The 26,038-nt window shown below is 36.1% G+C and overlaps 1 protein-coding gene across 7 annotated transcripts in view; it reads left to right on the top strand.

Annotated features, from left to right (window-relative positions):
- The window catches only part of Galphao (G protein alpha o subunit), a 176,205-nt gene that overhangs the window by 67,635 nt on the left and 82,532 nt on the right, over positions 1-26,038 (top strand). For all 7 annotated transcript variants that reach the window (XM_074181373.1, XM_074181376.1, XM_074181375.1 and 4 more), the window contains one exon: positions 14,177-14,219. In XM_074181373.1, coding sequence (XP_074037474.1) covers positions 14,177-14,219 — 43 coding nt within the window. The remainder of the gene's footprint in view (positions 1-14,176; positions 14,220-26,038) is intronic.

The raw sequence follows: 26,038 nt of genomic DNA, 5'->3' as shown, positions 1-26,038 counted from the left end.
TGAATTAAATAACTTATGGGACGTCTAGTATCATAACAAATGACATAAAAAATGAGAACCATTACGAAATTTACTTTTTGCATGCGCTTCAGTTTTTCTCTTCAAATCTTGAAAAGAATAAGACAGTTTTAGGATAATCTACAAGGAAAGTTCAGAAAATAACGAGAATTTTTAGATTTCACGGGTTTGGCCCCGAAGAATTTTTAGATTTCACGGGTTTGGCCCCGAAGCTTGATAACATTTTCAGCTATATACATTTTACCTTGTCTATGGCAACCGCTGAGGTTAAATGTGTTTTCAAGAGCTCGGCGATTTTCGTTTGTTAAAACAAATGGATTGAAAAATTTGTATCAAATTTTGCATAAAAAATTAAATAACACGTAACAGAGTGTGTGAAATGTTAACTACTGCCTATGGTGAGTTATGAGTGGTATAAGCTTTCCCAAGAAAGTCGTTAGGACGTTTAAGATGACGAACGTCCAGGACGACCCAGCAACCGATGAAAACTTAGAAAAAGTGAAAGACATGATTATGAACAATCGCCGAATAACAATAAAAAAAGTCGCTGATGATGTTGGCATATCGATTGGCTCATGTCATGGAATTTTTACGAATGTATACCCAAAACTTTCGTAATGCGTGGCAGCAACATTTGTTGCCACGCTGAATGGTACCAGTGGAGGCATTCTGATTTGCCGAGATCGAGAAGTGTGGCCAAAAGTGAAGGTTACGCTCATTGTGTGAAGTGTTTTTAGGATTGGAAGTGGATAAGGCGATAACATTAATGTAGCCAGCCAAATGAATATTTTCTTCAAAAAAAAAGAAAACTGCCACCATACATTCCTTCATTTCAGCAACCAATGTTCAAAAAAATGTTTTTTTAAAATATTCTGTTTCTCGGGGTAGTTGAACTATCAGTTGATCTAATTTTAGGTATGAACAAAGTTATTTGATTGCTAACCTCGATTTGTTCAACACCCCCAAGAATTATATCGATCGAGAAATTATCTTGATTGTTTTGCCACACCTACGCATTTTTCATTGATTCGACTCACTGAAAATATAAAGACAAAATGTCATGACTATGTGAGGTTTCCGATCGGAAATTGTTTGTTGTTTCATTGATTGAAAGCTCAAAATAGAACTGTCAATCTACTTGTTTTTTGTATTATGATTGAAAAGGGGTTCAAAAAAACTCAACAACCTGTTGATTGACACTGGAAAATGCAGATTACGGTTTCTGGGTTGTACAGGGTGTCCCATAGATATTAGATAACTTTGTAACTACAGCTATATTCTACCCTTGCCCTATTCATGACGCGACTTATGTAATAGTAAACTTACTAACAGTAAAAGTAATAGTTCTCGAATTATCGTTAAAACAAAATAAATATTAAATATTGAAACATTTTACGGTTTTTTCTATACTATTTTCACAATATTACTTGAGTTTACTTGAGTTTATTACTCGACACGTGTTTCGATCACCAAGTGATCATCTTCAAAGAGGAAGATGATCACTTGGTGATCGAGGTGACGAGGTGTTAAAAATAACGATTTGGTGTTGGGAAAAAACTCCAGCAATATTCATTACTACACCAAAGGTTCCAAACAGTGCATCATAACTATTTTCACAAATTCCAACATTTTGAGTATCTATATCTTCTTTCAATCATCTTCAGTTATTTGTTCATCAAATATAAGTGTTACTTAGAAGAATGGAATGACACGTCAAACGGTAAGTCCTCGTTACTCCTCAGCTCGCACAAGTTTCGACTTTTGAGAGTTGTCGTTCGTAGAGGGGCGACGGCTGGCTAACGGAAAAACATATTTTAACAGACAGATCAAACAGAATTAGTTGCCAAGAAATATTAATTAAAATAAAAAAAGATAATTTTTTGAGACAACTTCCAGTGTTTCGTTGTGTTCCAGTTGTGTTTTTTGACAGAATGCCTGTTATGTCATAACAGAATCAGAGTATTCAACGAGTCATTTTTTGTGGAGGAAAAAAAATCAGTTTTTTATCGACCTTTTTTTGGGTAATTGTTACCTTCCACAATCTGAAAAAATATAAAAATTATAATTCAGATTGTGGAAGGTAACAATTACCCAAAAAAAGGTCGATAAAAAACAGAATCAGACTCTACAAACAATTTTGGTTCATAGCATTGATCTCTCAAAAGTATCTGAAGAGCAAACCTACTTACATCAAACTTCTTCTGCAAGATTTACAAGTAAAAAATTTGGGTGGATACTAATAAAAACTGATACTTCATACCCTAGACGGACGGACTGTGGCTGCTTGTCGTTTTGAGATTCAACTCAGTACACCTCAAACTTCAGTGTTCAAAAAATATTTCTTTTTGAGAACTGCGTTTGTGTGTCATAAACTTCCTGAGAACTTTTTCCAAATGGATTTAATCTCCAGCGATTCAAATCCAATGTAAATCGCTAAATTCGCACAGGCACTACTCTGAGAGCGCCCTAAGGATTTTCTTGTAGTGCTTGTGTTTTGTCTTTAAAAAAATCAATTTAAAAGTAGGTACGCTGATATTTACTCTATCGGGCACTTTGAAAAATATGGACACAGTCCACCTGGTGTTTTGTTGGACTCAATAGTGATAATAGAATTTTGTAGAATATTTAGGAACGTAAAAATAGATTTTACATAACGAAACCATCAGTCAGTTATGAATATAACGGGTGATTTTTCAAGAGGTATAGGATTTGATTTTCAAAACAACACAAAAAACTTGATGAAATCTTTATTGGAATCAATAGAACGATCAATATAATTTTATGTTTGAAGATGATTTCGTGCAAATGTTGTCCGCGGCTCCGCTTTAGATGGCCCAAGGTCCAATTTTGGCAAACTCTCTCTAACATATCGACCGGTATTTCACGTATAAATGCTTCAATATTGACTTCCAGAGCGTTAGTCGTTGCTGGTACATCCCTGTAGACATGAGCCTAAACATGATTCCACAAAAAATAATCCAAAGGCGTTAAATCACACGATCTAGGCGGCCAATTGACGGGACCCAAACGTGAGATAAGCTGTTCACCGAAGGCGGCTCTTAATTGGGCCATTGTTTCGCGTGCCGTGTGGCATGTGGCACCGTTTTGTTGAAACCACATGTTATGCATGTCCCATTCTTCCATTTTGGCCAAGTCGTCATTTATCACACGGTTGCGCTCGCCATTCACAGTAACGTTCCGGCCATTGTCGTCTTTGAAGAAGTACGGCCCGATGATGCCACCGACACATAATCCACAAAAAATTTTTTACGTAGTGGAGTAACAGAGGCCCAATTTCTGCGAACGGCGGCGAATCGACATTTCACGGTCATCACGAACACTGGCGGATACAGCCGCAATATTTTCTTCGGTCCTCACTCTGCGTATGTGCGTATGTGTTGGTGGTTTAATGCCCAATAATGTAAACTGGGTTCGAAATTTAGTCACAAGCTTCCGAATAGCTCCCTCAGTAGGCCGACGAAACTGCCCATAAATTGGAAGAAGTGTACGATGCACTTTCTTTCCCGAGCATGAATTTTGATAATGAAATTCAATAATTTTCAAGTGTTGTTCATTCGTAAGTCGATGGTTAAATTATAGACCAAATTGAACAAGTTTGACAATGACACAAGACACGATTCGCAATTGATCTGTCAAAAACAGTGTTGTCAAAAAATTACCAGCAAAAAAATCACTCATTATGTGATGAAATCGGTCAATACTGGATGAAAATCCATGTATATGCTCTGTTAATTGTCATATTTTAAATAGACCAACGGATCTTCTAACATTCTAAGTCCATCCGTATGATGATTCTAGATGACGTAGGTCATCCCTGATGTGCTCTAACAATTATTTAGTGAAATTCCTTGAAGGATGTATAAATGCCTTAGAATTCACAAATTTAGTGGAATTTTCCAAGAATCTGAAACACTTTTTGCAGTTCAGGTTTTCAGTGTATGTTTGGCAAAACCTAAAGCGATGACAGGTGTCAATGGAACCGCTCCTGGCAGTTTCACTACCTTTCAGGCCGGTCTAGCCGATAATTCAGACCAAAAACAATTCTTTTCAGGGCGTACTAACGAGTTTTTGCCAGTTCAGTACCAACATGGACGTTTATCGATGAGCCAAGTGCTTTCAGAATCGCTTGGCTATCGAAGACAATGACGTTGGCAGGTTATTTCTTTTCTGCATCTGCGACTGTATACATCTTCATCAGAACCTCGAAGTGTTCGATTCATCTGTGTAGCAACAACTATCTGCCTTTAATATTCCCAAATTGCTGCGTATGAGCCTGTTTTGTACAATCGAGAATATGCAGAATTCATAATATTTTATATCTAATCTTCGAGCCTTTCTCTGTGGAGAGGTGGTAGGACCAGGAGAATTTCCTTGGCCGCTGATGGCATCGAAGATATTTAAACAAGCCCGTTTTGTGCTATTTTGGAAATATACACAATTTAGTATATTGGGCTTCTAGCCTTTCTCTGTGGAAAGGCGGTAGGTCTAGCAGGATATCCGTGGCCGCTTATATCACCGGAAACATCAAAGTAAGACTGTTTTGTGCAATTGGAAATATGTACACTTTGGTATATTGTCCATCTATCCTTTCTCTTTGGAGAGGCGGTAGGTCAAGAAGGGTTTCCGTGACCGCTAATGGTTCCAGAGATATTAGAGCAAGCCGGTTTTGTGTAATTGAGAATACGCATAATTTCCAGTATATTGATCATCTAGCATTTCTCCAGTCTGTGTGTCGTCCATCCAGCCTCTCTTTCCAGAAAGATGTGGAAGATGCTTTCGTCTAGAAGGGTTTACATGGCCGATGATGGTACCGGAGATATTCGGACAAGCCGATTTTGTGCAATTGAGAATACGCAAAATTCCCAGTATATTGACCATCTAGCCTTTCTCCAGTCTGTGTGTTGTCCATCCAGCCTCTCTTTCCAGAAAGATGATGAGATGCTTTTGTCTAGAAGGGTTTCCGTGGCCACTGATGGTACCGGAGTAATCCGGGGGCAAGTCGATTTCGTGCAATTGAGAACACGCATAATTCCCAGTGTATTGACCATCTAGCCTTTCTCCAGTCTGTGGGGAGGTTTATATGTGTTGTCCATCCGGCCTCTCTTTCCAGGAAGATGTGGAGATGCTTTGGTCCAGAAGGGTTTCAGATATCTAGACAAGTCTGTGTCTGTAGACTAGAGGCATTCATCATATCCAAAGAACTAGTTTGGGCTCTAAGCCCTAGGAATTTTCACATTTGATAGCTACCTAAATATTGTAACAAGATATATCTTCCCAGCTATTTAATACTGCACTAGAAATGAAATGAAAGTAAGAAGCCATTTGTTCATTTCGCAGTTACTCGGTGTGAATAATATTGAATACATCACCCGGTATGAGGTTTGCAAATTAGATCTCCCATTTGAAACAACGACATGCTTTTACGACAACAAAACCCATTCACTCCACAACGGATCAATACATCCGTCCGGCTTTTATTACTGATCATCTGTTGTTCGAGTGGAAGTCTATCTATCTCTTCCTATCGACACTCAAAATAAGTGAATGGCGCTTTATATTTAGAACGGCTCGAACAGAGGAACTATCCACTTAAATGACGAACCATGTACACTTCTATAGGGAGATTGAGGTAAAATTATTGGTCGCAACATAGACTTCTCTTACATTTGTGTTTTTTCGATTTTTTTTCATTAGAGTGATAAAGAGATAATTGTAATAAATCAGTATGGTAGTGATTTTCTCCTTAAATTTATTAACGGGAATAGAAACAGACTATTTTCAGAAAAAAATAAATACAAAAATCATTCACCCGTGCAAATAGGCTCCAAGGGCCCAAGAGTTAGTAGTATAAGTCTATTTTTCCTCTCTCATTTATTCGTGCAACAGGATTCAAGGGCCTACAGGCATTCATCGTGTCTCGCTATTTCCAATTTTCCTTCACTCATTTAACCGTGCAAACAGTCTTCAGGGACCTAACGCTTAGTATGAGTCCCACTATTCCCAATTTTTTTCCACTGGTTCCTATGTTTTGCTTTTATTCTCCAGCACTCCAGCAAATCTCTTTTCAGTCTTCCTCTATTTTCCGTGGTCTTCATCTTCATCTAACCTCCTGTTAGTTCTGGTTTCTTTATTCTATAATAATTTGGTTCCTTCAATCTGTATTATTTTGAGTAAGTTTTAGGCTACATCTATTTTTATAAGTGTCTATTAATAGGCTATGGAAAAGTAGCTTCTGATCATGAATGTTTTCTGTTATTAGTTTCAGAGTGAATAGTCAAAAAACGGTTACATCAGAATCGATATTGGTATTCTTGTAGGGTTGGTTCCACGTATTCATTCAGTTCTGTCCGTATACAGAGGTCTAATAGTTTCTGCACCACTACAGTTATGCAATACGTCTATAGTGTGAGTCCAATAATTCATTGGATTTTCATCCCCCACTTTTTTACATTTTCCTGTTTTCCATAGTGTAACTATTCGTGTATTTTTTGTAGAGCGATGTCACCATTTTTGAAGTGATAACTTCTTATGGGCGGGTAAACCGCTTGGTAACGTAACGCATAACGGCGCCAGTATGTCTGGCTTCCCTTTCTCCTCACACCAACACAGCGCTAGCCGTATCTCGGACGAACGATTATCTCGCCTCTCTTCGCCTGACTGAGTGTTCAGTGTGCGGTCGACATACTGTTGATAGTGAGCATATAACGTAAAACTATCACCGCTCTTGAAAGTGATTATAAAAAAATATTCTTTATCGATACTTAGATTCCTACTTTCGGAATTCAGTACCATTGCAGAAGATCTCTTTCAGGCTTTTAGGTTTTCTTAGATACCGTTTTTTATATTATTATTTCATTTATTAAGTGATCTACAGAACAAGCAGTTCCAATAATCGATTGCAATATCAAAAAATGATTAAATAACCATTCTCAATATAATACATCCAAATCATCTGAATCAAAATCAAATTCAAAGACACATTCAGTTGAAAATGACAAATGGACCTTTTTCATTTGAATTGGTTCTCAGTTACAATTAGTGATAATTTCTAAGGATGACATCTCAATTTCAATATTTTTTAAAAATGTTTTTACATTACCTTCGACAAAGAAATCTATATTCCTCAAACAATTTTCAAGAGAACACATATTGTATAGTGGGGAGTTTTTGCTGTACCTTTTCAATTTCATTTTTATGAACTGAATAATAAGAAGACCATATTATTGCACCATATTCCAGTATACTACGGACAAATGCATTATAAAGTGTAAGTTATGTGGATATTTTTGTGAATTTGAATGTCAACATTAAATTTGAGGCGATTTGACAGGGACCACTCGTAAACTCTATCTACGTCATTTTGTAGCAAAATCGCATCTTCTTGAATAATTTAACATCATCTTCGAATAGTGCACATTGCGATTCCTGAACTATCTCTGGCAGATCATTTATTAGTAATAAAAAACAGGGGTCTTAGATGGGACCCTTGGGGTACACCAGATCTTGTGAAGAAATCCTCTGATTCCCATCCCTTATAAACTACATACTGTTTCCTGTCTATAAGATACGAATCTGGCAGCTTCATAAGTCGATCTGAAAGCTTAAAAGTTTTTTCAACATAACCTCATGATCAACCGTGTCGAAGGCTTTACTAAAATCTGTGAAAATAATATCTAGTTGACTATTATTCTCGACAACTTAATTTGCCTCTTGTATAAAACATGTTAGGTTAGTTATCGTGGACCTTTTAGGTAAGAACCCAGCATGTTGTTTTTCACTTAGACACATGCAAGAAAATAATAATTGATGACATTCATAATCTTTCCTAACAGCTATTAGTGTTTCTTCTCCTTTCTTCTTTCCCGTATCACAAAAATTTCTGTCTCTCCTAACCAACATGTAATTATTATAAATAAAGAGTTCCCCATCAAAACCACTGAGGGACAGCCACGTCTCAGTTAATATTATGACAAAATAATTTGCAGCACTCAAACTCAAAATGAACTCCTTGATTTTCGAATTTAATCCTTACACGTTTTGATAATAAACATTCCATTTTTTGTAATTATGTTCAATGCACATTGTTTAAATTTGATTAAAAATATACGGGAGTTTTCGGACTGCCTCATTTCTCACCCATAAAAAATCTTACCTCGTTCTTCTTTTTATACATTTGCCAAACAAAGTCTTGTTTTGCTCGGAAAGCGCTTCATTAACATAAATTGGGAGTTTGGCGTCAACGCCTTTGATATTCGGATAGACGTCTCCAATGTTCAGGGATTGTTTTACTCTTCTTGCTCTCATAAACTCTTCTTTTTTCAGCCTAGACACAAATCTCAAGACAATTGTGTGGGGTTCATCTTTATTATTTTTCCTTCTAGAGCGATAACAGAAGTCAATTTCGTTCGTTTCGACTTTCATATTTAGTGCCTTGCAAATACTCATTACAGTGATCTGTACATTTTCTTCCTTAAGGCGTTCATTTTGGAAGATATTCACTCCTTGAATGTAGTTTTCTGACCTCTCTCATTTTGAAATTGTTCTGTATTTCCTCCTGCTCATTCATAAAACAATTTTTTCACTGTTCAACAGGTATTTTTGAATTCCCCTCTTATTTCGTGGTAATGAAATTTCATTGCCCACGTTTCGGCGACGTTTGTCGCCATCTTCAGGATCAAACTGTATAAATGAGTATGTTATTCAAGTAAAATGAGAGATTTTTTTGGAAAATTAAAAATTTTTAGTTGAATAGAAGTGAGGGCCATGTACAATCAAAAACATTGAAATATGTGATAACTACGGGATTTTAACAATTAAAATTGCACATAAAAAAATACCTGTTAAAATATCGAACATCAGCTATAGTTTTCATGGCAATGTGAAAAACATCGAGATAACTGTGTCAACAGTATATTCCGGGTTTGTTGGCCGTGATCTGCAGGGTTTTATTATGACTGATGTTTCATGTACGATTGCGGTATATATTATCAAAGGTGATCAGGCAACGGAAAATAACTTTTGACGCAATGTCAAGAAGAGCAAAAATTATTCAATGTTTCAAAACCAAAATTCTAGTGCCGCTCCCTTCTTCGAGAACTGTGAATATTGTGTATTCAGTTATGCATCGAAAGTTATTTTTATCTTTCAGAAGGGAATTCGAAATTTTTCCATCATTTAAATTTTCTGTAAACTAGCGTAAGCGACGTTATCCTAGCAATAACAAATTCAAAAATAACCTTTGTTCAATGTATCCACATTGTTTGTATACACTGTCTCTTGTCATTTAATAACGTCATGCGGAACCTTCGGATTCTAGTTCATTTTCCCGAAAGGAATTTAGGTTATTTGTAATAATATGTGACGTTGCAAGATATTATTGATTTCACCAATTTCGAGTATTTATTGTCTTGCAAATGCACATTGGGCCGTCAGAGTGGCCTTATATTAAGAAATGACACGCATTTTGACTGTGGGTGTTGGCAAAAAATGTACGACTCTCCATTTTACTGAAGATTTACTTTTAAAATGAAAACCGTTTCTCGTTTCTGCCACATCAAATATTGTATTCAAATAATAAATATAATATACAAGGTGTTCCTTAAACACATGCTAATATGTAAGGAGGTAATTCTTAGACCCATTTTAAGGAAAAAACGTCCTATGGACGTATGTCCTAAACGCCTTAACTTTTGAGATACAGGGTGGCAAAGTTTTCAAAAATAATCAGTTTTTTAATAATAACTGAGATAATTTTGTAGACATCTTTGGTATATTTGGTACATATGTTCCATGCCTCAAGGCGCATTTTCTGATGTACAATTTTCTTAATTTTCTCTGCCAGTGGTGTACGTACGAGTTTTGAAATGTATATTTTTGGCGAAAAAAATACTACGCCACTGCTTTATCTTGAATTAAAAATTATTTTTAAAATCTCCATACATTTTTTAGCACATTTGATTTGCTGGGTTTTCTTTGTCCGACGCATGGTTTTCGCTTAAAAAATTAAAAATCGCTTTACTTAAGGATAAATTCCTTAAAAATCTTATGCGATATCGTGCATCGACTGAAAGCAAACTAAGAGATCAGATTTGTTGCAAAATAATTGAGGATCTAAAAGGTATTTGTTTGTTGTCGTATGCACTGTTCTCAATTAAAATTACGTCATAACGCAGCACCACTTAATAATTTTTGAAAACATAAATTTAGTTATCCTGGAATAAATGACGTGTAGCAGAATTTATTTACTGCACCTCTTGGAAATATGGAGTTTGTCGATATGTGATTTCTTTTAAAGATTAAAAGCAGAAAAAACAGCGTACCCACCATAGCAATAAAAAACGAATTCTCTGTATGTACAAACGTCAGTAGCTAACATTGATGTTGGTTTAAAGTAAGGTGTTGGTGTTAGAAACCGTCACAGCGCGTTTTGATTGATTTTGAAGTGTTATTGAAGTTATTTTGGTAGTCCGCTGTTTTTCTGAATATCAGTAAATGGCGCAAATGCATTACGTATATGGCCTTGCCGATGGTAATGCAACAGAAGCCAGGCGCACTTATCAGGAAAGATATCCTAATCGTGCCTTACCAGATAGCCGAACCTTTTCAAATATTCATCGTCGACTTGGGGAAACTGGTATTTTCAAGAAAGGGACTCCGGAAGGTAGACCTCGTGTAGTAACAACTCCTGAAATTGAGGAAGCGGTGCTGCAAGAAATTGAGGAACATCCTGAGACGAGTACGAGGAAGATCGCTAGAACTCTGGATATTTGTCATCAAATTGTTTGGCGTATTTTGGTTGATTTTTTTGTTATACCCATACCATATTTCAAGAGTGCAGGCATTACTCCCCAGAGATTTTCCACAGCGTGTGAACTTCAGTCAGTGGTATCTACAGAGTATTGCACTAAATCCGCAGTTTGAGACACAAATTTTGTTCACAGACGAAGCAAATTTTTCTCGGAATGCCATTCAAAATTTCCATAACAATCATGTGTGGGCTGAAGAAAATCCCCATGCAATAACCGAAACCCATTTCCAACACCAACTTTCGGTTAATGTATGGGCAGGAATTATAGGTGATCATCTAATAGGCCCATTTTTTGTACCAGGACGCCTTGATGGTCGTTCTTATTTACACTTTCTCGAAGAAGACTTATCTGGGTTATTGGAAGATGTGCCACTTGCGTTAAGGAATCGAATATGGTACATGCACGATGGCGCCCCTGCTCATTTCAGTGTAATTGTCCGAAACCATTTAAATACAGTTTATCCTAATCGTTGGATAGTTCGCGGAGGACCTCAGCAATGGCCAGCAAGATCCCCCGATCTCAACAGTTTAGATTTTTTTTATGGGGTCACCTTAAAACTCTTGTGTATAAAACTCCTGTTGATACTTTAGAAGATTTAAGAGAGCGAATAGTTGCCTCGTGTGAAACTATACGTAATACGCCGGGAATATTTGAACGGGTGCGTAATTCCATGCGTAGAAGGGCGGAAGCATGCATACTAAGTGCAGGTGGCCACTTCCAACAATTTTTATAATCAGTTTTGGTATTATTACTAATTAACAAATTTGTGCTATTCGTTTAGACTTACTGTCACAAAATAAAATAAAACTCGTTTTTGTGAAAAATTTATTTTTTTGCAGATTATGTTTTCAAATATTATTAGGGAATTGGTAATGCGTTATGAAGCAATTTTCAGATTCTCATTCATTTTAGAATTGATCTAATTTCTTAATTTGCTTTCTGTCGATTTTTATTTTTTTGAGTGAAAATCATGCGTCGGACAAAGAAATACCAGGAGATCAAATTTTCTCAAAAATAAATGAGGATTTTAAAAATGATTTTATTTTCAAAAGAAAGCATTGGCGTAGTACTTTTTCCCCAAAAATATTCAATGCGAAACCCGTAGGGATGCCACTGTTTGAAAAAATACAAATTTGTGTACATCAGAAAATGCGCCTTAAGGCATGGAACATATGTACCAAATATGCCAAAGATGTCTACAAAATTATTTCAGTAATTATTAAAAAACTGATTATTTTTGAAAATTTTGCCACCCTGTATCTCAAAAGTTAAGGCGTTTAGGACATACGTCCATAAGAAGTTTTTTTCTTAAAATGGGTCTAAGAGTTACCTCCTTAAATATTAGCATGTGTTTAAGGAACACCCTGTATACTTGGGAAGAAAGTTTACTAGTTTTCTACTTCTTCGTCTGTATACAAAAAAGTTTGGCAGTTTCCGAAGGAAGGAACAAAACAATTAATTTCAATATAAAGATATGTATTATTTATTAAACTTATAATCTGGAAGAAAGAGCCAACTTCTAGACGATTTCTATTCAGATATCCGGCATGCTCCGTTCCCTTCGATTTGCGATCTGAATGGAATAATGAACTAGAAACTGCAACTTCTAAACGACTCAATTCTTTCGTTCTTCAACCATCATGCCCCACTGAGAACTATCAGAATAACAAAACCTTATTTCCCTTGGATTACTGATAATATACGACTATCAATGAAATTAAGAGATAAGCCTCGCGCTAGGTGGAAACGATCGGAAAATGTAGGTCATTATGAGTATTACAAATCTTTGAGAAATTATACCACTTTATCGTGTAAAAATTAAAAAAGAGCTTACTTTTAACATACGATGCGAACAAATGGTGTGAACAAAGTCTGGAAAGAACTAGGTTTACTTAACATATAAAAAAACTACTGATATTCCGAGGAACTTAGAAGCCTGATGAACTTAATAACTTTTACGTGAATTCAAATCCCAACGTGGTAATGAATCCTGAAATTCTGGAATTTTACAAAAATAATAAAAGGCAGAATTGTCTTGGGTTTTACTTCCAACAAATAAGTGAAAATGGTATACAAAAAATCATATACACTATAAAAAGCAATGCTCAAAGCTCCGATGGCATAAATATCAGATTATTGTTATGTGTTGTCCTTTCATAGTAGGTACCTTATTACATAACGCACATAATAAATTTCTGCATTTAAACGGATGACTATCCAAATTGTTGGAAGGAAGCCCTGGTCATACCTGACGGTTTCGTGTCCTCGAATTATTCTGAGATTTTAAAGTTTTATATCTTTCATGAATATAATTTGGCTTTTTGTAAAAACAAAAAGATTTTTTATGACAATTTCAATCAGTAATGCTTCCAATAGTAGGCATATATACTAAAGCAATTATGGCCCTCATTCACGTATTTCATGGTGAAAAACATCATGTTTGGTGTTGAACATAAATATTTCACTATTTTTGGTGATATGAATAATTTTGATTATAATTATTTCATTTTCTATATTTTTTAAACAACCATTGAATTCGAGGACAAATAATCTTGATGTACTATTTTTTTCTACTCTTGCATTTTCTTAGGTAGATTGGTCGTAACTAAAAATCCTAATAGTGCTAATTGGAATTCAAAGAATGTAACGGAGTGATCAGATTTGTTATATATTGCAAGCCATTTCAGATATTGTGTAGATTAGTTCAGATTGCGGATTACATCTTAGTTCGGACAAGCGACGAAATAACAAGCGATACTAAAAAATTGCCATAGTTAAAATGTGTTATTGAAGTAAGAATTATAAATTGAATCTTTCACTGAAGTTGTTGAATTTAGATGAACATACCACTTATTATCTTATCGGCTGTTACACTAGTGCAGTGTTTCTCAAACTTTTCGAATTCACGGCTCCACCAGCTATATATTTAATCAATAAAAGTAGGTAGGTGGCTGTCTGAACGGATTGCATTTTGCAATTACCGATATTATCATATTATATATCAGAGGATTTTTATTAATAGGTACCGACGTATTACCTTTACTCTCAGTTATCTATATTGTAAAACTTTGTACCTTGGGGCTCACCCATGGCCCACGGCCCTCCCATACCGTAATTGTTTCTTTTTTTGGGTAAAACCAAACTTTTTAACTTAGCCTGACACATGAATGATCTGTGAAATATTGTCAGATAGATAAAAGCAAGTTGCAGTATTTAGCCCAAAAACAATGAACTCTTGATGTTACTAATATACTTTTGTTCGAATTGATTTGATCAACGCAATTATTAACAACTTGTGAGTGATGCTTAATGATTTGTTTTTGTTTCAGGTGCGGGGGAGTCTGGAAAAAGTACTATAGTAAAACAAATGAAGTAAGTAAACTTTACGTCATGCATGAATATAAATAATAATTGTATAAGTATTGTAAGTGATTGTCGATACTTACCGTGTTTGAGTGAACTATACAGGAGTATTGATAATTATACAGGGTGTAACTAAATAAGTGTAAAACATGCAAGAAGGTGATTCCTCATCGAAAAAAAGATAGGATCTTTCATATAAAGAAATTTCATTGGAGCATCCCTTGTTAAGATACAGCCCCTTAAAGGGGGTAGATAAAATTTGTATAACAATTTTTTTCAAGCACTAAAAAATTCACAATATTGAAATTAACCTGACGTTTTGTACTATCAAAAAGACACTTAGCCAGAAATTTATTTGGTTTACCCCATGGTTGTAAGGGGTGGAAATACCCCTAAAATTTATTTCCAATGTAACTTTTTGTCTTATATTTGTTTACGATTTGAAAATTTATTTCCGATAGCCTGTTTCATTCTAAACAAAAAATTCTCTTGGTTTTTTTTTTTTGCCCAAAATAAATCAGTTCGCAGCAAAAAATTATTTTAGGAACAACTACAGAGAAGCATCGTCATAAATGCAAAAATACGAAACTAATCTATCTAGTAGGTCGCTGTTAGCGATAGTGACAATTAAATTGGTATGACGCTGTCAGTTTGTGAATTTTCGAAATTGAATTAATACTAATTGTGTGTTGTTGTTCTGTTCTTAATGTGTTACTTAAATAATTTACTTGTTATTAAAATGGCACACACAAATGAGGAAATGGCTGATATGCATTACGTTTACGGTCTGTCGCAGGGGAATGGGTTAGAAGCTTCTAGAACATATGCTGAAATGTATCCTCAACGGCAGCATCCTTCACATAGAATATTTGCTCGACTTCATCAACGATAACGAGAATATGGTTCATTCGACAAAAGAACGCAGGATTGTGGTCGCCATCGAGAAGTACGAACACCACAGCTTGAGGAAGCAGTACTTAATTTGATTGAAGAACAACTTACTACCAGTACTAGAAAGATAGCTTTCCAGCTAAATGTTGATCATATGACGGTATTTCGAATTTTAAAGGAACAACTCTTATACCCTTACCATCTGCAACGAGTACAGGCACTGTTACCGCGAGACTTTCCGAACCGTCTTGAATTTTGCAATTGAATGCTGGAAAAGATTAGAAGAAATTGTGACTTTCTGAAGACGATACAATTCATAGACGGATGTAGTTTTTCTCGGGACAAGATTATTAATTTTCATAATTCCCACATGTGGGCTGATGAAAATCCTCACGCTATTATCGAAACTAACCATCAAGAACAGTTTTCTCTTAACGTGTGGCTCGGAGTTATTGGGGGTGATTTAATTGGGCCTCATTTTCCACCTCGATTTAATGGTGCGGCATACGTTGAATTTTTAAGAGAAGTGCATCCAGTACTGCTGGAGGAAGTTCCTTTGGGCGTCAGAAGGAATATGTTTGTTATGCATGATGGGGCTCCCGCCCATTTTAGTCAAGTAGCACGTCAGCATTTAACTGAAAAATATGCAAATCAGTGGATAGGTTGAGGAGGACCACAGAACTGGCCCGCTCGATCCTCGGATCTCAATCCTCTCGATTTCTCTATTTGGGGCCATTTACAGCATTTGGTTTATCGTACTCCTGTTCGCGATGTAGAGGACTTAAGAAACCGCATCATCGATGCGTGCAGGGTAATCAGAGAGACTCCAGGAATATTTGAGCGAATACGTGGCTCAATGCGCCGACGTCTAGACGCATGCTTAATGTCTGAAGGTAGACATATTGAACATTTAATATGATTTCTACATGTTGTGTGTTTTGTTATTAATAAATTAGTTTTGTTTATTACCCTTTAATCGTTTAATGCAGGTACTAACTACAAAATAACAATAACCTGTAGTTGTTCGTAAAATAATTTTTTGCTGCGAACTGGTTGATTTTGGACAAAAAACCCAAAAGACATTTTTTGTTTAGAATGAAACAGGCTATCCGAAATAAATTTTCAAACGGTAAACAAATAATAAGACAGAAAGTTACATTGGAAATACATTTTAGGGGTTGCGTTTTCCACCCCTTACTACCATGGGGTAAACCAAATAAATTTCTGGCTAAGTGTCTTTTTGGTAGTACAAAACGTCAGGTTAATTTCAATATTGTAACTTTTTCAGTGCTTTTATGTACCCCCTTTAAGGGGCTGTATCTCAACAAGGGATGCTCCAATGAAGTTTCTTTATATGAAAGATCCTATCTTTTTTCGATGAGGAATCACCTCCTTAAATGTTATACACTTATTCAGTTACACCCTGTATAAAAATTAGTGTTGGATAGATCGAGAGTATATAAGCTCTTACCCGAAACTTTATATTGGTCAAACGAGTAAAACCTTTTCCCGAAGAATGAAAGAACATAGGTTTGAAACTCTATCACTTAGAATGCTTGGAGATCAGTAGACTTGAGAATTCGGAAAAATTACTGAATGACCAAACGAAAGTGAATTTTTGTCCCATATTAAATCTGTTTTCTAATCTGGAAATTGGTAATTAGTTTATTACATTACCATTAAACGAATTGGTGAAAATTTTTTTGTACTATTTGAATTTTCAATTAGTTGATTTTGAAACCGTAGTTCAGAGTTTTAAAAACAGTCTATTTGTTCTTGAAAGTACCTGTCTACCTAATTCAATTTTTTATACAAAAGTTGATGCAAATTCTTTGATCCACTTCTATCGATAGGAGATAATCGCCGAACACGCTTAACACTCCTAACGTGTATGTCTCTCATCAACAAACTAAACAGCTGGTGGTGGTGTGGTAATGCTGGCACGGGAGATGCCAGGCGAGCATATATCTGCACGGTAGAGCCATAGTAAAAATCAACCAGTAAGTCCACTCCCACTACTTTCATTCATAAATTCAAAAAGTGCTCGGTGACCTCGAAACGAAGTGCGGAGGCAATTTCGTTCTTTTACCATAGACCTGCGCCCATGTAAAAATGTAAAAACGAAATTTAAGGATATTATGGAAGATTTTGTGGTAAGTTCAGCTACAAAAACTAAAAACAATAATAACAACAGTGAATAAACTAAACACAATCAATTTCCGACCGTTTATTATAACTAATACGATGCCCGTGGTACGTCGAATCCTTCGATACTACAGCACTGAACGCGTTGGATGAGAATCTCATCCTAGGAGCGGTTGAAGGTCCCCGGCAACTCGGGCGGATCACGTGGTGAGAGAGCCTACTTGTTGTATTATTCTACTGTGGCAGAGCCGTAAAGCTGTGAAGAAGAGATGATATATTAATTTAATAGCGTCTTTTATATATCTCACTATCCGATAGCCCATTAATAATGAACAGTCACTGTTCATTTTGTCTTTCAATGCATGTCCCAAGAAAAAATATTCATATCAGACTGTCACGATTATCAACCAGGTACTTGGGTAAGTAGTGGTCGGAAAATAATCTGTGGGTATAATCGGATAAATATTTGTACTAGATAATGCCGAACTAAAACCGTTGTAGATGTGTCACCGATAGGAAATATGACGGGAATACCATATTTTAATGTTTTATTTATCAACAAACACATGGTCTTAGATATACATTTTTATGTCACTGCTAAATTCAGAATAAACCTAATGATTTGCAGTAATTTGTATGATCAGGGATTATCTCTCAAAATAATATATACGGGGTAGTTTTCGGCCCACGATGGAGAGTGGGTGAAAAAGAAACTTCATTTTTCCATACATTCCATATATTCTTATGTACCAGTTTGAATTTCTTCTTGAAGATGATCACTTGGTGATCGAAACACGTGTTGCATATGTGCAGCATATGTGGTAAAAGCCTATATTCATTGATACACCGCGGCATTAAAAGTGCACTGATGTCCTTTCACGGTACTGAATAGACACAGGGAACATTAAAACCGTTGTGTGAAATGAAAAGTGCCGAATTTATTAGATCTATCGATTCCTCACACTCAGGCTCATACAAACGTATAAGCCGGATGTCGTTTTTCTCGACTATCAGAGCAAGACCATATTTGTCGTGAAGTTTTTAGTTCCGGGTGAGACAAATATCTTCCGAAATAAGGAAAGAAAACTATTGAAATATTGAGATTTTCTCAGTGGAGGACTCCGTAGACTCTATACAGGCCTCTTTATTAATTTTATTGTCCTCTCTCCAATCTCAAAAGCATGCCGGTTTCTGTGAACTACAGTATTCGTGAATCCCCACAAAAATCTGCAAGTCATATCAGGTGATCTAGGAGTTCATTTTGAGGTACTACGTGTTTGGATAATTGTCACCTAACCTCTTTCCAGAGAGTCTGTCGTAATGGTTAAACTTATCAGTTGAAATCTCATTTTGGTTTGTCAATTATCCCAACTGGTAAATATGCAGAAGTGGTAACTTAGAATGGTCTGCTGAATCATCTGATATGACGCCTCTAGATGTTTTTGATGTTGATACGTGATATATGAAGTGTACGATACACTGTCGCAATTCATATCAACTCGTGGATATTATTGCAACGATATTAACCCAGGAACATTTCATAATATAACAAATAAATTTGTTGTAGGATTTTGTTTTAGTTATCTTCTGATGAGGCTTTCTCGGTAAGTGAAACGCTCGTTTCGAAATAGTTTTTTTTTCAATTTATCAAAAGTCGGTCTTTGAGAAATAATTATGTTATAAAATATTTAATAGTTCAAGGATTATGAAAAAAAAACGTTTATTGAATTGTTTTCAAACGTTTCTTACCTTCGAAAAGGCGGCTTTCTATAATTGATGGATTTCTGTGAAAAGTCTATTGTGTCAGCTTAATAGTCTAATTAAAAACACCTTGTACTCGAACAAGTCTGAGTTGATTCTCCACCTAAACAATCGGTGCCTAGCGCCTCAAGGACGAACTCATCAACACTTCACCAACAATTAGTTGATCGTGAACGTCGCAAATCTAGCTTGATCATCTTTACTCGGTTATTCGAGTATCACACGACTGACCTGCTTTATTTATGATATTTCAGATTTCAGTTATCTCCTACGCATTCACTGAACTCGGAGATGGAAGATTGGAGACCATTTGTTTTTATTCATAATGAATCAAACCTGAATATTGATTCAGTTATCGTTATGAGGGGTATTTCATTAAGCGTTTCCTATCTTTAAATTTAAATAAAGCAAAGTGAGAGAGATATCGAATTTTTTTATTCGGTTGAGAGACCTATTGATGCAATAATGTGTGGAATATAATATCGTTCAAATGTCCGCCACGGCTTCTCTGCGCGTCCGAAACGTTCAATTTTCCATGAGTCTGGCGCATAAATCAGGCTGAATTTGACCGATGGCATGGGCACCGTATATAAGTAAACACAAGTAAATTCACTCTCGGTCGGCGTCTTTGATGTATCGGGTCGAGATTTTATTTTTTGTTCGCGTTTGGAGGGGCAGGAGGGTGTCGGCTAAGAGCTATTGTGCACCTTAACACAAGGTTCGATCAAAAAATATGTGATCATGATCTGACTTCATCATTGCTACGAGGAGCTCACAATAAATATCTCATATGATTGTGAACTGTTTCGGAATTGATAAAAAATAAGACAAGGTGGTGAAATAAACGTATATTTTGTAAAGTTAGAAAGTAAGATTATACGATTTAGGTCAAAAACTTATGCTAATCTATTCTAAAGGTTTTTCAGAATGATGAGTTTTTTATTTGTTTTCAGATTTCTATTGGCAAATTTCAAAGTATAATGAATTCTTACCCCTGTGAAAAGAGAAAATAAATAATCCAAAGAAAAATTATCACAAGAGAGATAAATGTTGATTTTTGAAAACATTGTTTTGAGCTGGTTGCCTATGCAATTCTGTCTCTAGATGAATAATACTTTGTAAAAATGAATCTGGAGGCATATATAAACTTCCAAATCGTTTGGCTTCTGTATTACTGTATGCATTGAAATAACTATATACATTTGTTTCATTCAGTGTGGTACTAGCCGCCGTGGCAAAATTTGTACATTTTCTCAAAAGATATCCACAAACATAGCCCAAGCTGTTGCTTTTAGGAGTGGCTAGAGTTCTATAATCGTTTGTCTCTCCTCTCAAAGGTTTACAGAGATTTTTTGAAACTTCCACAATAATCTTCATTCTGTTTATGTCAGCATCTGTTATATTAGATAGAATCTCACTAGTATCTTCTAGACAGTTAGTTTCTTCTGCCTGTGTGAAATACTGAAGAGTAAATGTGTTTTTGAAAGCTCTGGTAATTTGAACAGGTTTCTGGCATTTCCACGAGTATTTATTTCTCTGTTGACCAAAATAATGTTCCACACAGTCCTGATTCATATTCCTCGTCAATATTTAGGAGTGTCCTTCACTATGTAGGTTTTCCCAAAGTTGCAGAAATGCCGACATTGTTATCTGCCACCCCTCAATGAATCTCATTTGTCCAGTCGTGTTTTTTCCTTTTTTTGATATTACAGTTAATTTGCTGAAAAATATATTCATTTATTTCAGGAAATCAATTCGTTTTGATGTTCTGAAAAAAGGTTTATTGAAATGTTTGACATCGTCAAATCGATTTGAATTTAAAATATTAAATACTTTATACATTTTTTCAATGAATGTAGCCGTCTCTATTACTGCTGATTGTATCTGATTGAAACTGGCATAAGTATTCATCGCTGTAGCTACCGAATGACTGGGCTAATTTAACCTTCATCCTTTGAAAGTTAGTTGGAAATAAATGAGAATCAGTAAGTTTGGGTGCTCGTCTATATTGCTAGTCTTTATCCAAGTTGTAAAGTTGTTCAAGATGACTTTTGTTCGTTGAATAATCATCAAATTTCAAAAAGTCATCGAAAAAATGATTTCTGTCACATGTAAAATATTTTTCTCATCAACAAAGAAATATGGCTGCTCTACAGTCACTTTGAGATCTTTTCTGGCAAGTTTATAACAATTAGAACCTAAATATGAAATGATCCCCTACCTCTTTATCCAGCTTCAGTCACAATACTTTTTATATCCAGTATTTATGTGGATGAATTGGTAAAAAAGTATGCAACAGGCTGATTCCAGTTCGAATGTATGCCATGACACTTGTTCATTTCGAAAATTTCACAAATACAAAACCACCACTCACAACGACTCACTCTGTAATAATATTCCATGCCTCAACTTGGCTCTCTTGGTAAACGCATCAGATTCGGTCGGTTGCGCTGTAGGTCGGCCGAGCATAATATTCAAGGTGGGGAATTTTGACCCAAATATGGCGGAGAGTGAATTTACTTGTGTTTACTTATATACGGTGGCATGTGTTATGTTGGCTTTGAGGACCACTGTGGTTTGTGACTTATTCGCCGACGCCTGCGATTTAAGAAAACCCCACAAGAAAAAGTCTAATGGGATCAAATCGCACAATCTCAGTGGCCGGTTCACATCACCTCCACGTGAGATAACCATGCCCTCAAATCGCTCGTGCAGAATATCCAATGTGGCATGAGCTGTGTGACATGTAGCGTCGTCCTGTTGAAACCACATATCGTTGGTGTCTAGATCAACCAATTCAGGCCAAAAGAAGTTCGTAATCAACACCCATTTTGAAAAAAAAAAATTTATTATTTGCACCTGTTGTTGAATGCTATACCCGTTCATAGTGATTTGACAAAACAGACTGAATAAGATGACCGTTATCATTTGTCAGAAAGTTTGGACGTCCCTGTTGGAGGACCCTACAGAATATGTCTCCGTTAAGAGTGACTCTGACAAATGGCTTCTATAACTTCTATATTTGTAACAGCAAATTGTTCAATTGAGACGTTCTAATGGAATTAATAAACTGGAACACTGATAGTAAAAAAATTCGATGTATTCATGAAAATGACTAGTAAAATGGTATTCAAAATAAACGTTAAAATATTTATAAGTTGATCGCTTCAAAACGTATTTCATTAAGAACAAACTGATATAACAATAAAAGAAAGGTCTAATTGCTATAATTCCAAGAGACGAGAAGAAAATGAAATCAAAACAGTGAACGTTTGCGTTCTAATCAACAAGAGCTCTTATTTGATTGGTGGCTATACTTGGTACGTCGAAATGAGTAGATAGTTCGATGTTCATTGTAAAATTTCTACGATTTGAATTCTATATTACATAAATGATTGTTTTCACAATTAACAGTGCATAGTGAGTAAATTTTACTAATTTATTATGAATTTCAACCTCAATTTGGGAATTGTTCTGTCTAATATTTTTATAGTAGAATATTTGTATTGCCAGATATTGAATATTAAATGTAATTCAGTACAGTGCTGACAAATTTTATGAAATAGACCCAAAATCATAACACGAGACTACTTTTTGGTAAATTTCAAAAATAAATGCAATTCTTCATTAAAAGATTACTTTTTTCGGAGTAATAGCCACGTCGTTTCATTTTCATAACTTTGTTAACTCATTTCGGACGTACAAATTGATGTCGCCTGGTAAAAATCTATGAAACTTTGATTTTATGTAGGTTAGGTTAGGTTCAAAGTGAGTGGGTCTATTCGACCCTCAACTGCAACCCGCAATGGTTTATTGTGGCTTACACCTATTCAAACTCGACCAAATAAACCCAGCTTCTTAAAGAAGTTTAGTTTGTATGGTGAGTGGTCTTTTAGGTCGGATGGTAAGAGTACGGCTCTGCCGAACTCTAAAAACCTGATTCGGTCCCCAACGGGGCAGGCACAAAGTATGTGCCTGCTCCGCTGCAGGAGCAGCCTCTGTTTTCCAAACAGAGGCGATACACACTGTCTTCCGACAGTCCGAGTCTGTGCATACGATGATTCAAATGACAGTGACCTGTAAGAAGGCCTGTTGTACATCGTAGTTCATCCCTAGTGTAGTCCAACAACTACAGCAGGGTGAAGGGTGAATAAACGCCTTGGAGTGAGCCAATCCTGGAAGATTCTGCCAGAAGTCCATAAATCTTCTTGCTTCTTGCAGATGTTCAATCTTTGTTTGGCAAAGCCTAAAGCGATGCCAATGACAGGATCTGGTTCGATGAAGCTGCTTGCAGCACTCTTCTTGCAAGGTAGTCGGTAGCCTCATTGCCTTACAGGTCAGTATGGTCAGGAATCCAGACCAAAGATCATCTGTTAAGTATTCCTATGGAGAAGAGTCGTTTTTGGCAATTTGCTACCAATTTAGACGTTGCTCGGTAGGAGCCAAGAGCTTCCAACGCCGCTTGACTGTCCGAGAATATTTTTATTGATTTGTATGAGGTTGGATTCTTCCAGTCTCTCCGCACACAATTCAATACCTTAAGTTTCCGCTTGAAATACAGTCGCATAGATTCCTAGGCAGGTTGTCCTGGGTCTGCGACTGAAAACACCTGATCCAGAACCGGAAGGTGTTTTTGATCCATCTGTGAACCAACATGATTTTATGTAACTGAGTAAATCGAATCGCGTATTCATTACTCGAACCATTGCAATCACACACATTTCACAATGGAAAAACAACCATTGAAAGGCTTATCCATTAAAAAGCATAATATCCGCGGTGGTTCATTCATCGTGAACGAGAACACATGTAACGTTGAAATCAATCGGGTGTCTGCGAATTTAATTAATGCCGAATCCATCGAGACACGAATTGATTTTGATCACACAGTCATGTGCGCTGAATTATATTTCCGCACAGGAAATTGAATGCACCTTAATCGAAAACTGTGGTCTTTCGGGGATTATAGATATTCTATTTCGTTGCCGTTCCTTATGAAGCACCGGAAAGGTCTCTATACAAATTTATCGAAACCGGTATCTCGTATCAGTCGTCTCTATATTTCGTTTATTGTTATTGATGAATGTTATTCTATCTCTAATGAATGCCACTCTTAACATTTACAAGAAAAGATGTTACGAAGGTACTGATCAGAAAAATTATCAAATACGGTAGTTACTGATGAATAGAACATTTTCTTTTATAAAATACGCACATCGCCAAAATTCTTGGACCCCCTTATGTTTATCTGGATGAGACACTATTATCATAAGTCAAGAAGTGTATTACAAAGTACATTTAATTTGGTTATGTAACCAACGAAAATTTACTGAATTTAATTTTAACTGAAAAAGAATAAAATAGAAACGAAAAATTGGGCATAATAAAATGATTACCAGAATCTGAAATGTAGAAGAAAACCATTTCAAAAATGCATTAATATTCGGTGGCCTCCCCTGTTCTGTAGTAAGGTGTGAACTCGCCTGTGCTTGGAAACAATAAGGGCGTTAATGGTATCCATTGGGATGTTGTTTCGTTCTTCTTGGGCCGCGAGTGTGAGATCCGGGAGGGTGCTAGGAGGATCAATTCTGTTTAAGATTGCTCGTTTAACGAATTTCCACACGTGCTCAATGGGATTCATGTCCGATGAATTTGCTGGCCACAGTAATCTTTGAATATTCTCAATCTCTAGTGCATTTTGTACTCTTCTCGTGGGACGAGGTCTAGAATTGTCATCCATGAAAATGAAATTGACTCCAATTTCATTTCGGAGAGGATAAATAATGGGTTCAATAGTGTTTCGAATATATCTATCCCCTGTCATAGTATCTGGAATGGGAATAAGTGTGCGTACGATGACCATGCCTCCACAAAACATTACTGATTCTCCATGGTATGGAACGACTTCTCTAGCAAAAAATAGTCTTTTTTGTCGCCGTGGCCCTGTCCAAACTATGTGTCAGACTATCACTAACTAAACCAAATCTGGTTTCGTCCGAAAGAAAAAAAGACATTTTGCACCTGAGCTAAAAGCCAGTCTCTGTGTTCCTGTGCCCAATGCAGGCGAGCGGCTATGTGTCTGGAAAGTAGCCTGGGCACTCTTAATGACCTCATGGATTGCTAATTGGCTCTAGTTAGTCTCCACCGTATTGTGGTACTGGAAATAACTCGAACAAAGTTCTTCATAAATGAGTTCTGACTGCTGAGACTGTTATGGTTCGATTCCGACGTACATATCTTGCTAGTAATAGGGGAGCCCACGATGCAAAATGGAGATTTAATCGAGCGTCATAGAGACATAGTAGGTTGCAAAGCTTAGATGATAAGAAGAAAAAAATATTATATAATATATACCTTTTCATCGGTGGGGAAAGCGGCTATAGATTTTCAAATATGTAAAAAAAATACTGTTGCATGGACATACTCGAGCGCGTCAGATATTGATAGCATCAATGTCCTACGTATTTTTGATAATGTTCGTATGTTAATCTGATCGCTTGCATGATGCGGGTGGTTGTACGTAAGGGTTAAAAGTGAAAAGAAAACAAATTTAATCGAGCGCGTCAGATTTTCTACATGGGTGTTGAGTGCAACTCTGACGATTTCGATCTGACGCAAACTCGCTGCAATAATGTGCAAAAAAAATCGCCATTTTGAAATACTCAAGCGCATCAGATTAAGATATATATCGTTCATCTTTATGTTCTAGATGTGCTGTCTCATAATCTGACGATTGTCTAGAGGAAATCGCCTAATCTGACAAAAAAAATATATTTTTTTATTTTTTTCAAATCATTGAACTCAATTGATTGAAAAGCTCAGGAAATAGCATGCAAATAAATAAGTGTATGTTTTTTAAGCAGAATACTTGTATTTATAAGAAAATAATTTTTGAAAAATGCTCAAAAAAATTAGTTTTTTATAATCAATTGATTAATTAATCATCATCTTCATCACGAACGAGTCTGTGATCAGCTGTGAGGCGTCATGGCAACAGAATTTAGAATGGGGACGGAGTGAGAGAGTAATAG

Source organism: Leptinotarsa decemlineata, unplaced genomic scaffold (genome assembly GCF_025532065.1).
Source record: "Leptinotarsa decemlineata unplaced genomic scaffold, Ldec_3_MD MMD2_tig00026307_RagTag_RagTag, whole genome shotgun sequence".
Lineage (NCBI taxonomy): Eukaryota > Metazoa > Arthropoda > Insecta > Coleoptera > Chrysomelidae > Leptinotarsa > Leptinotarsa decemlineata.
This window is presented reverse-complemented; position numbering and strand designations above follow the sequence as displayed.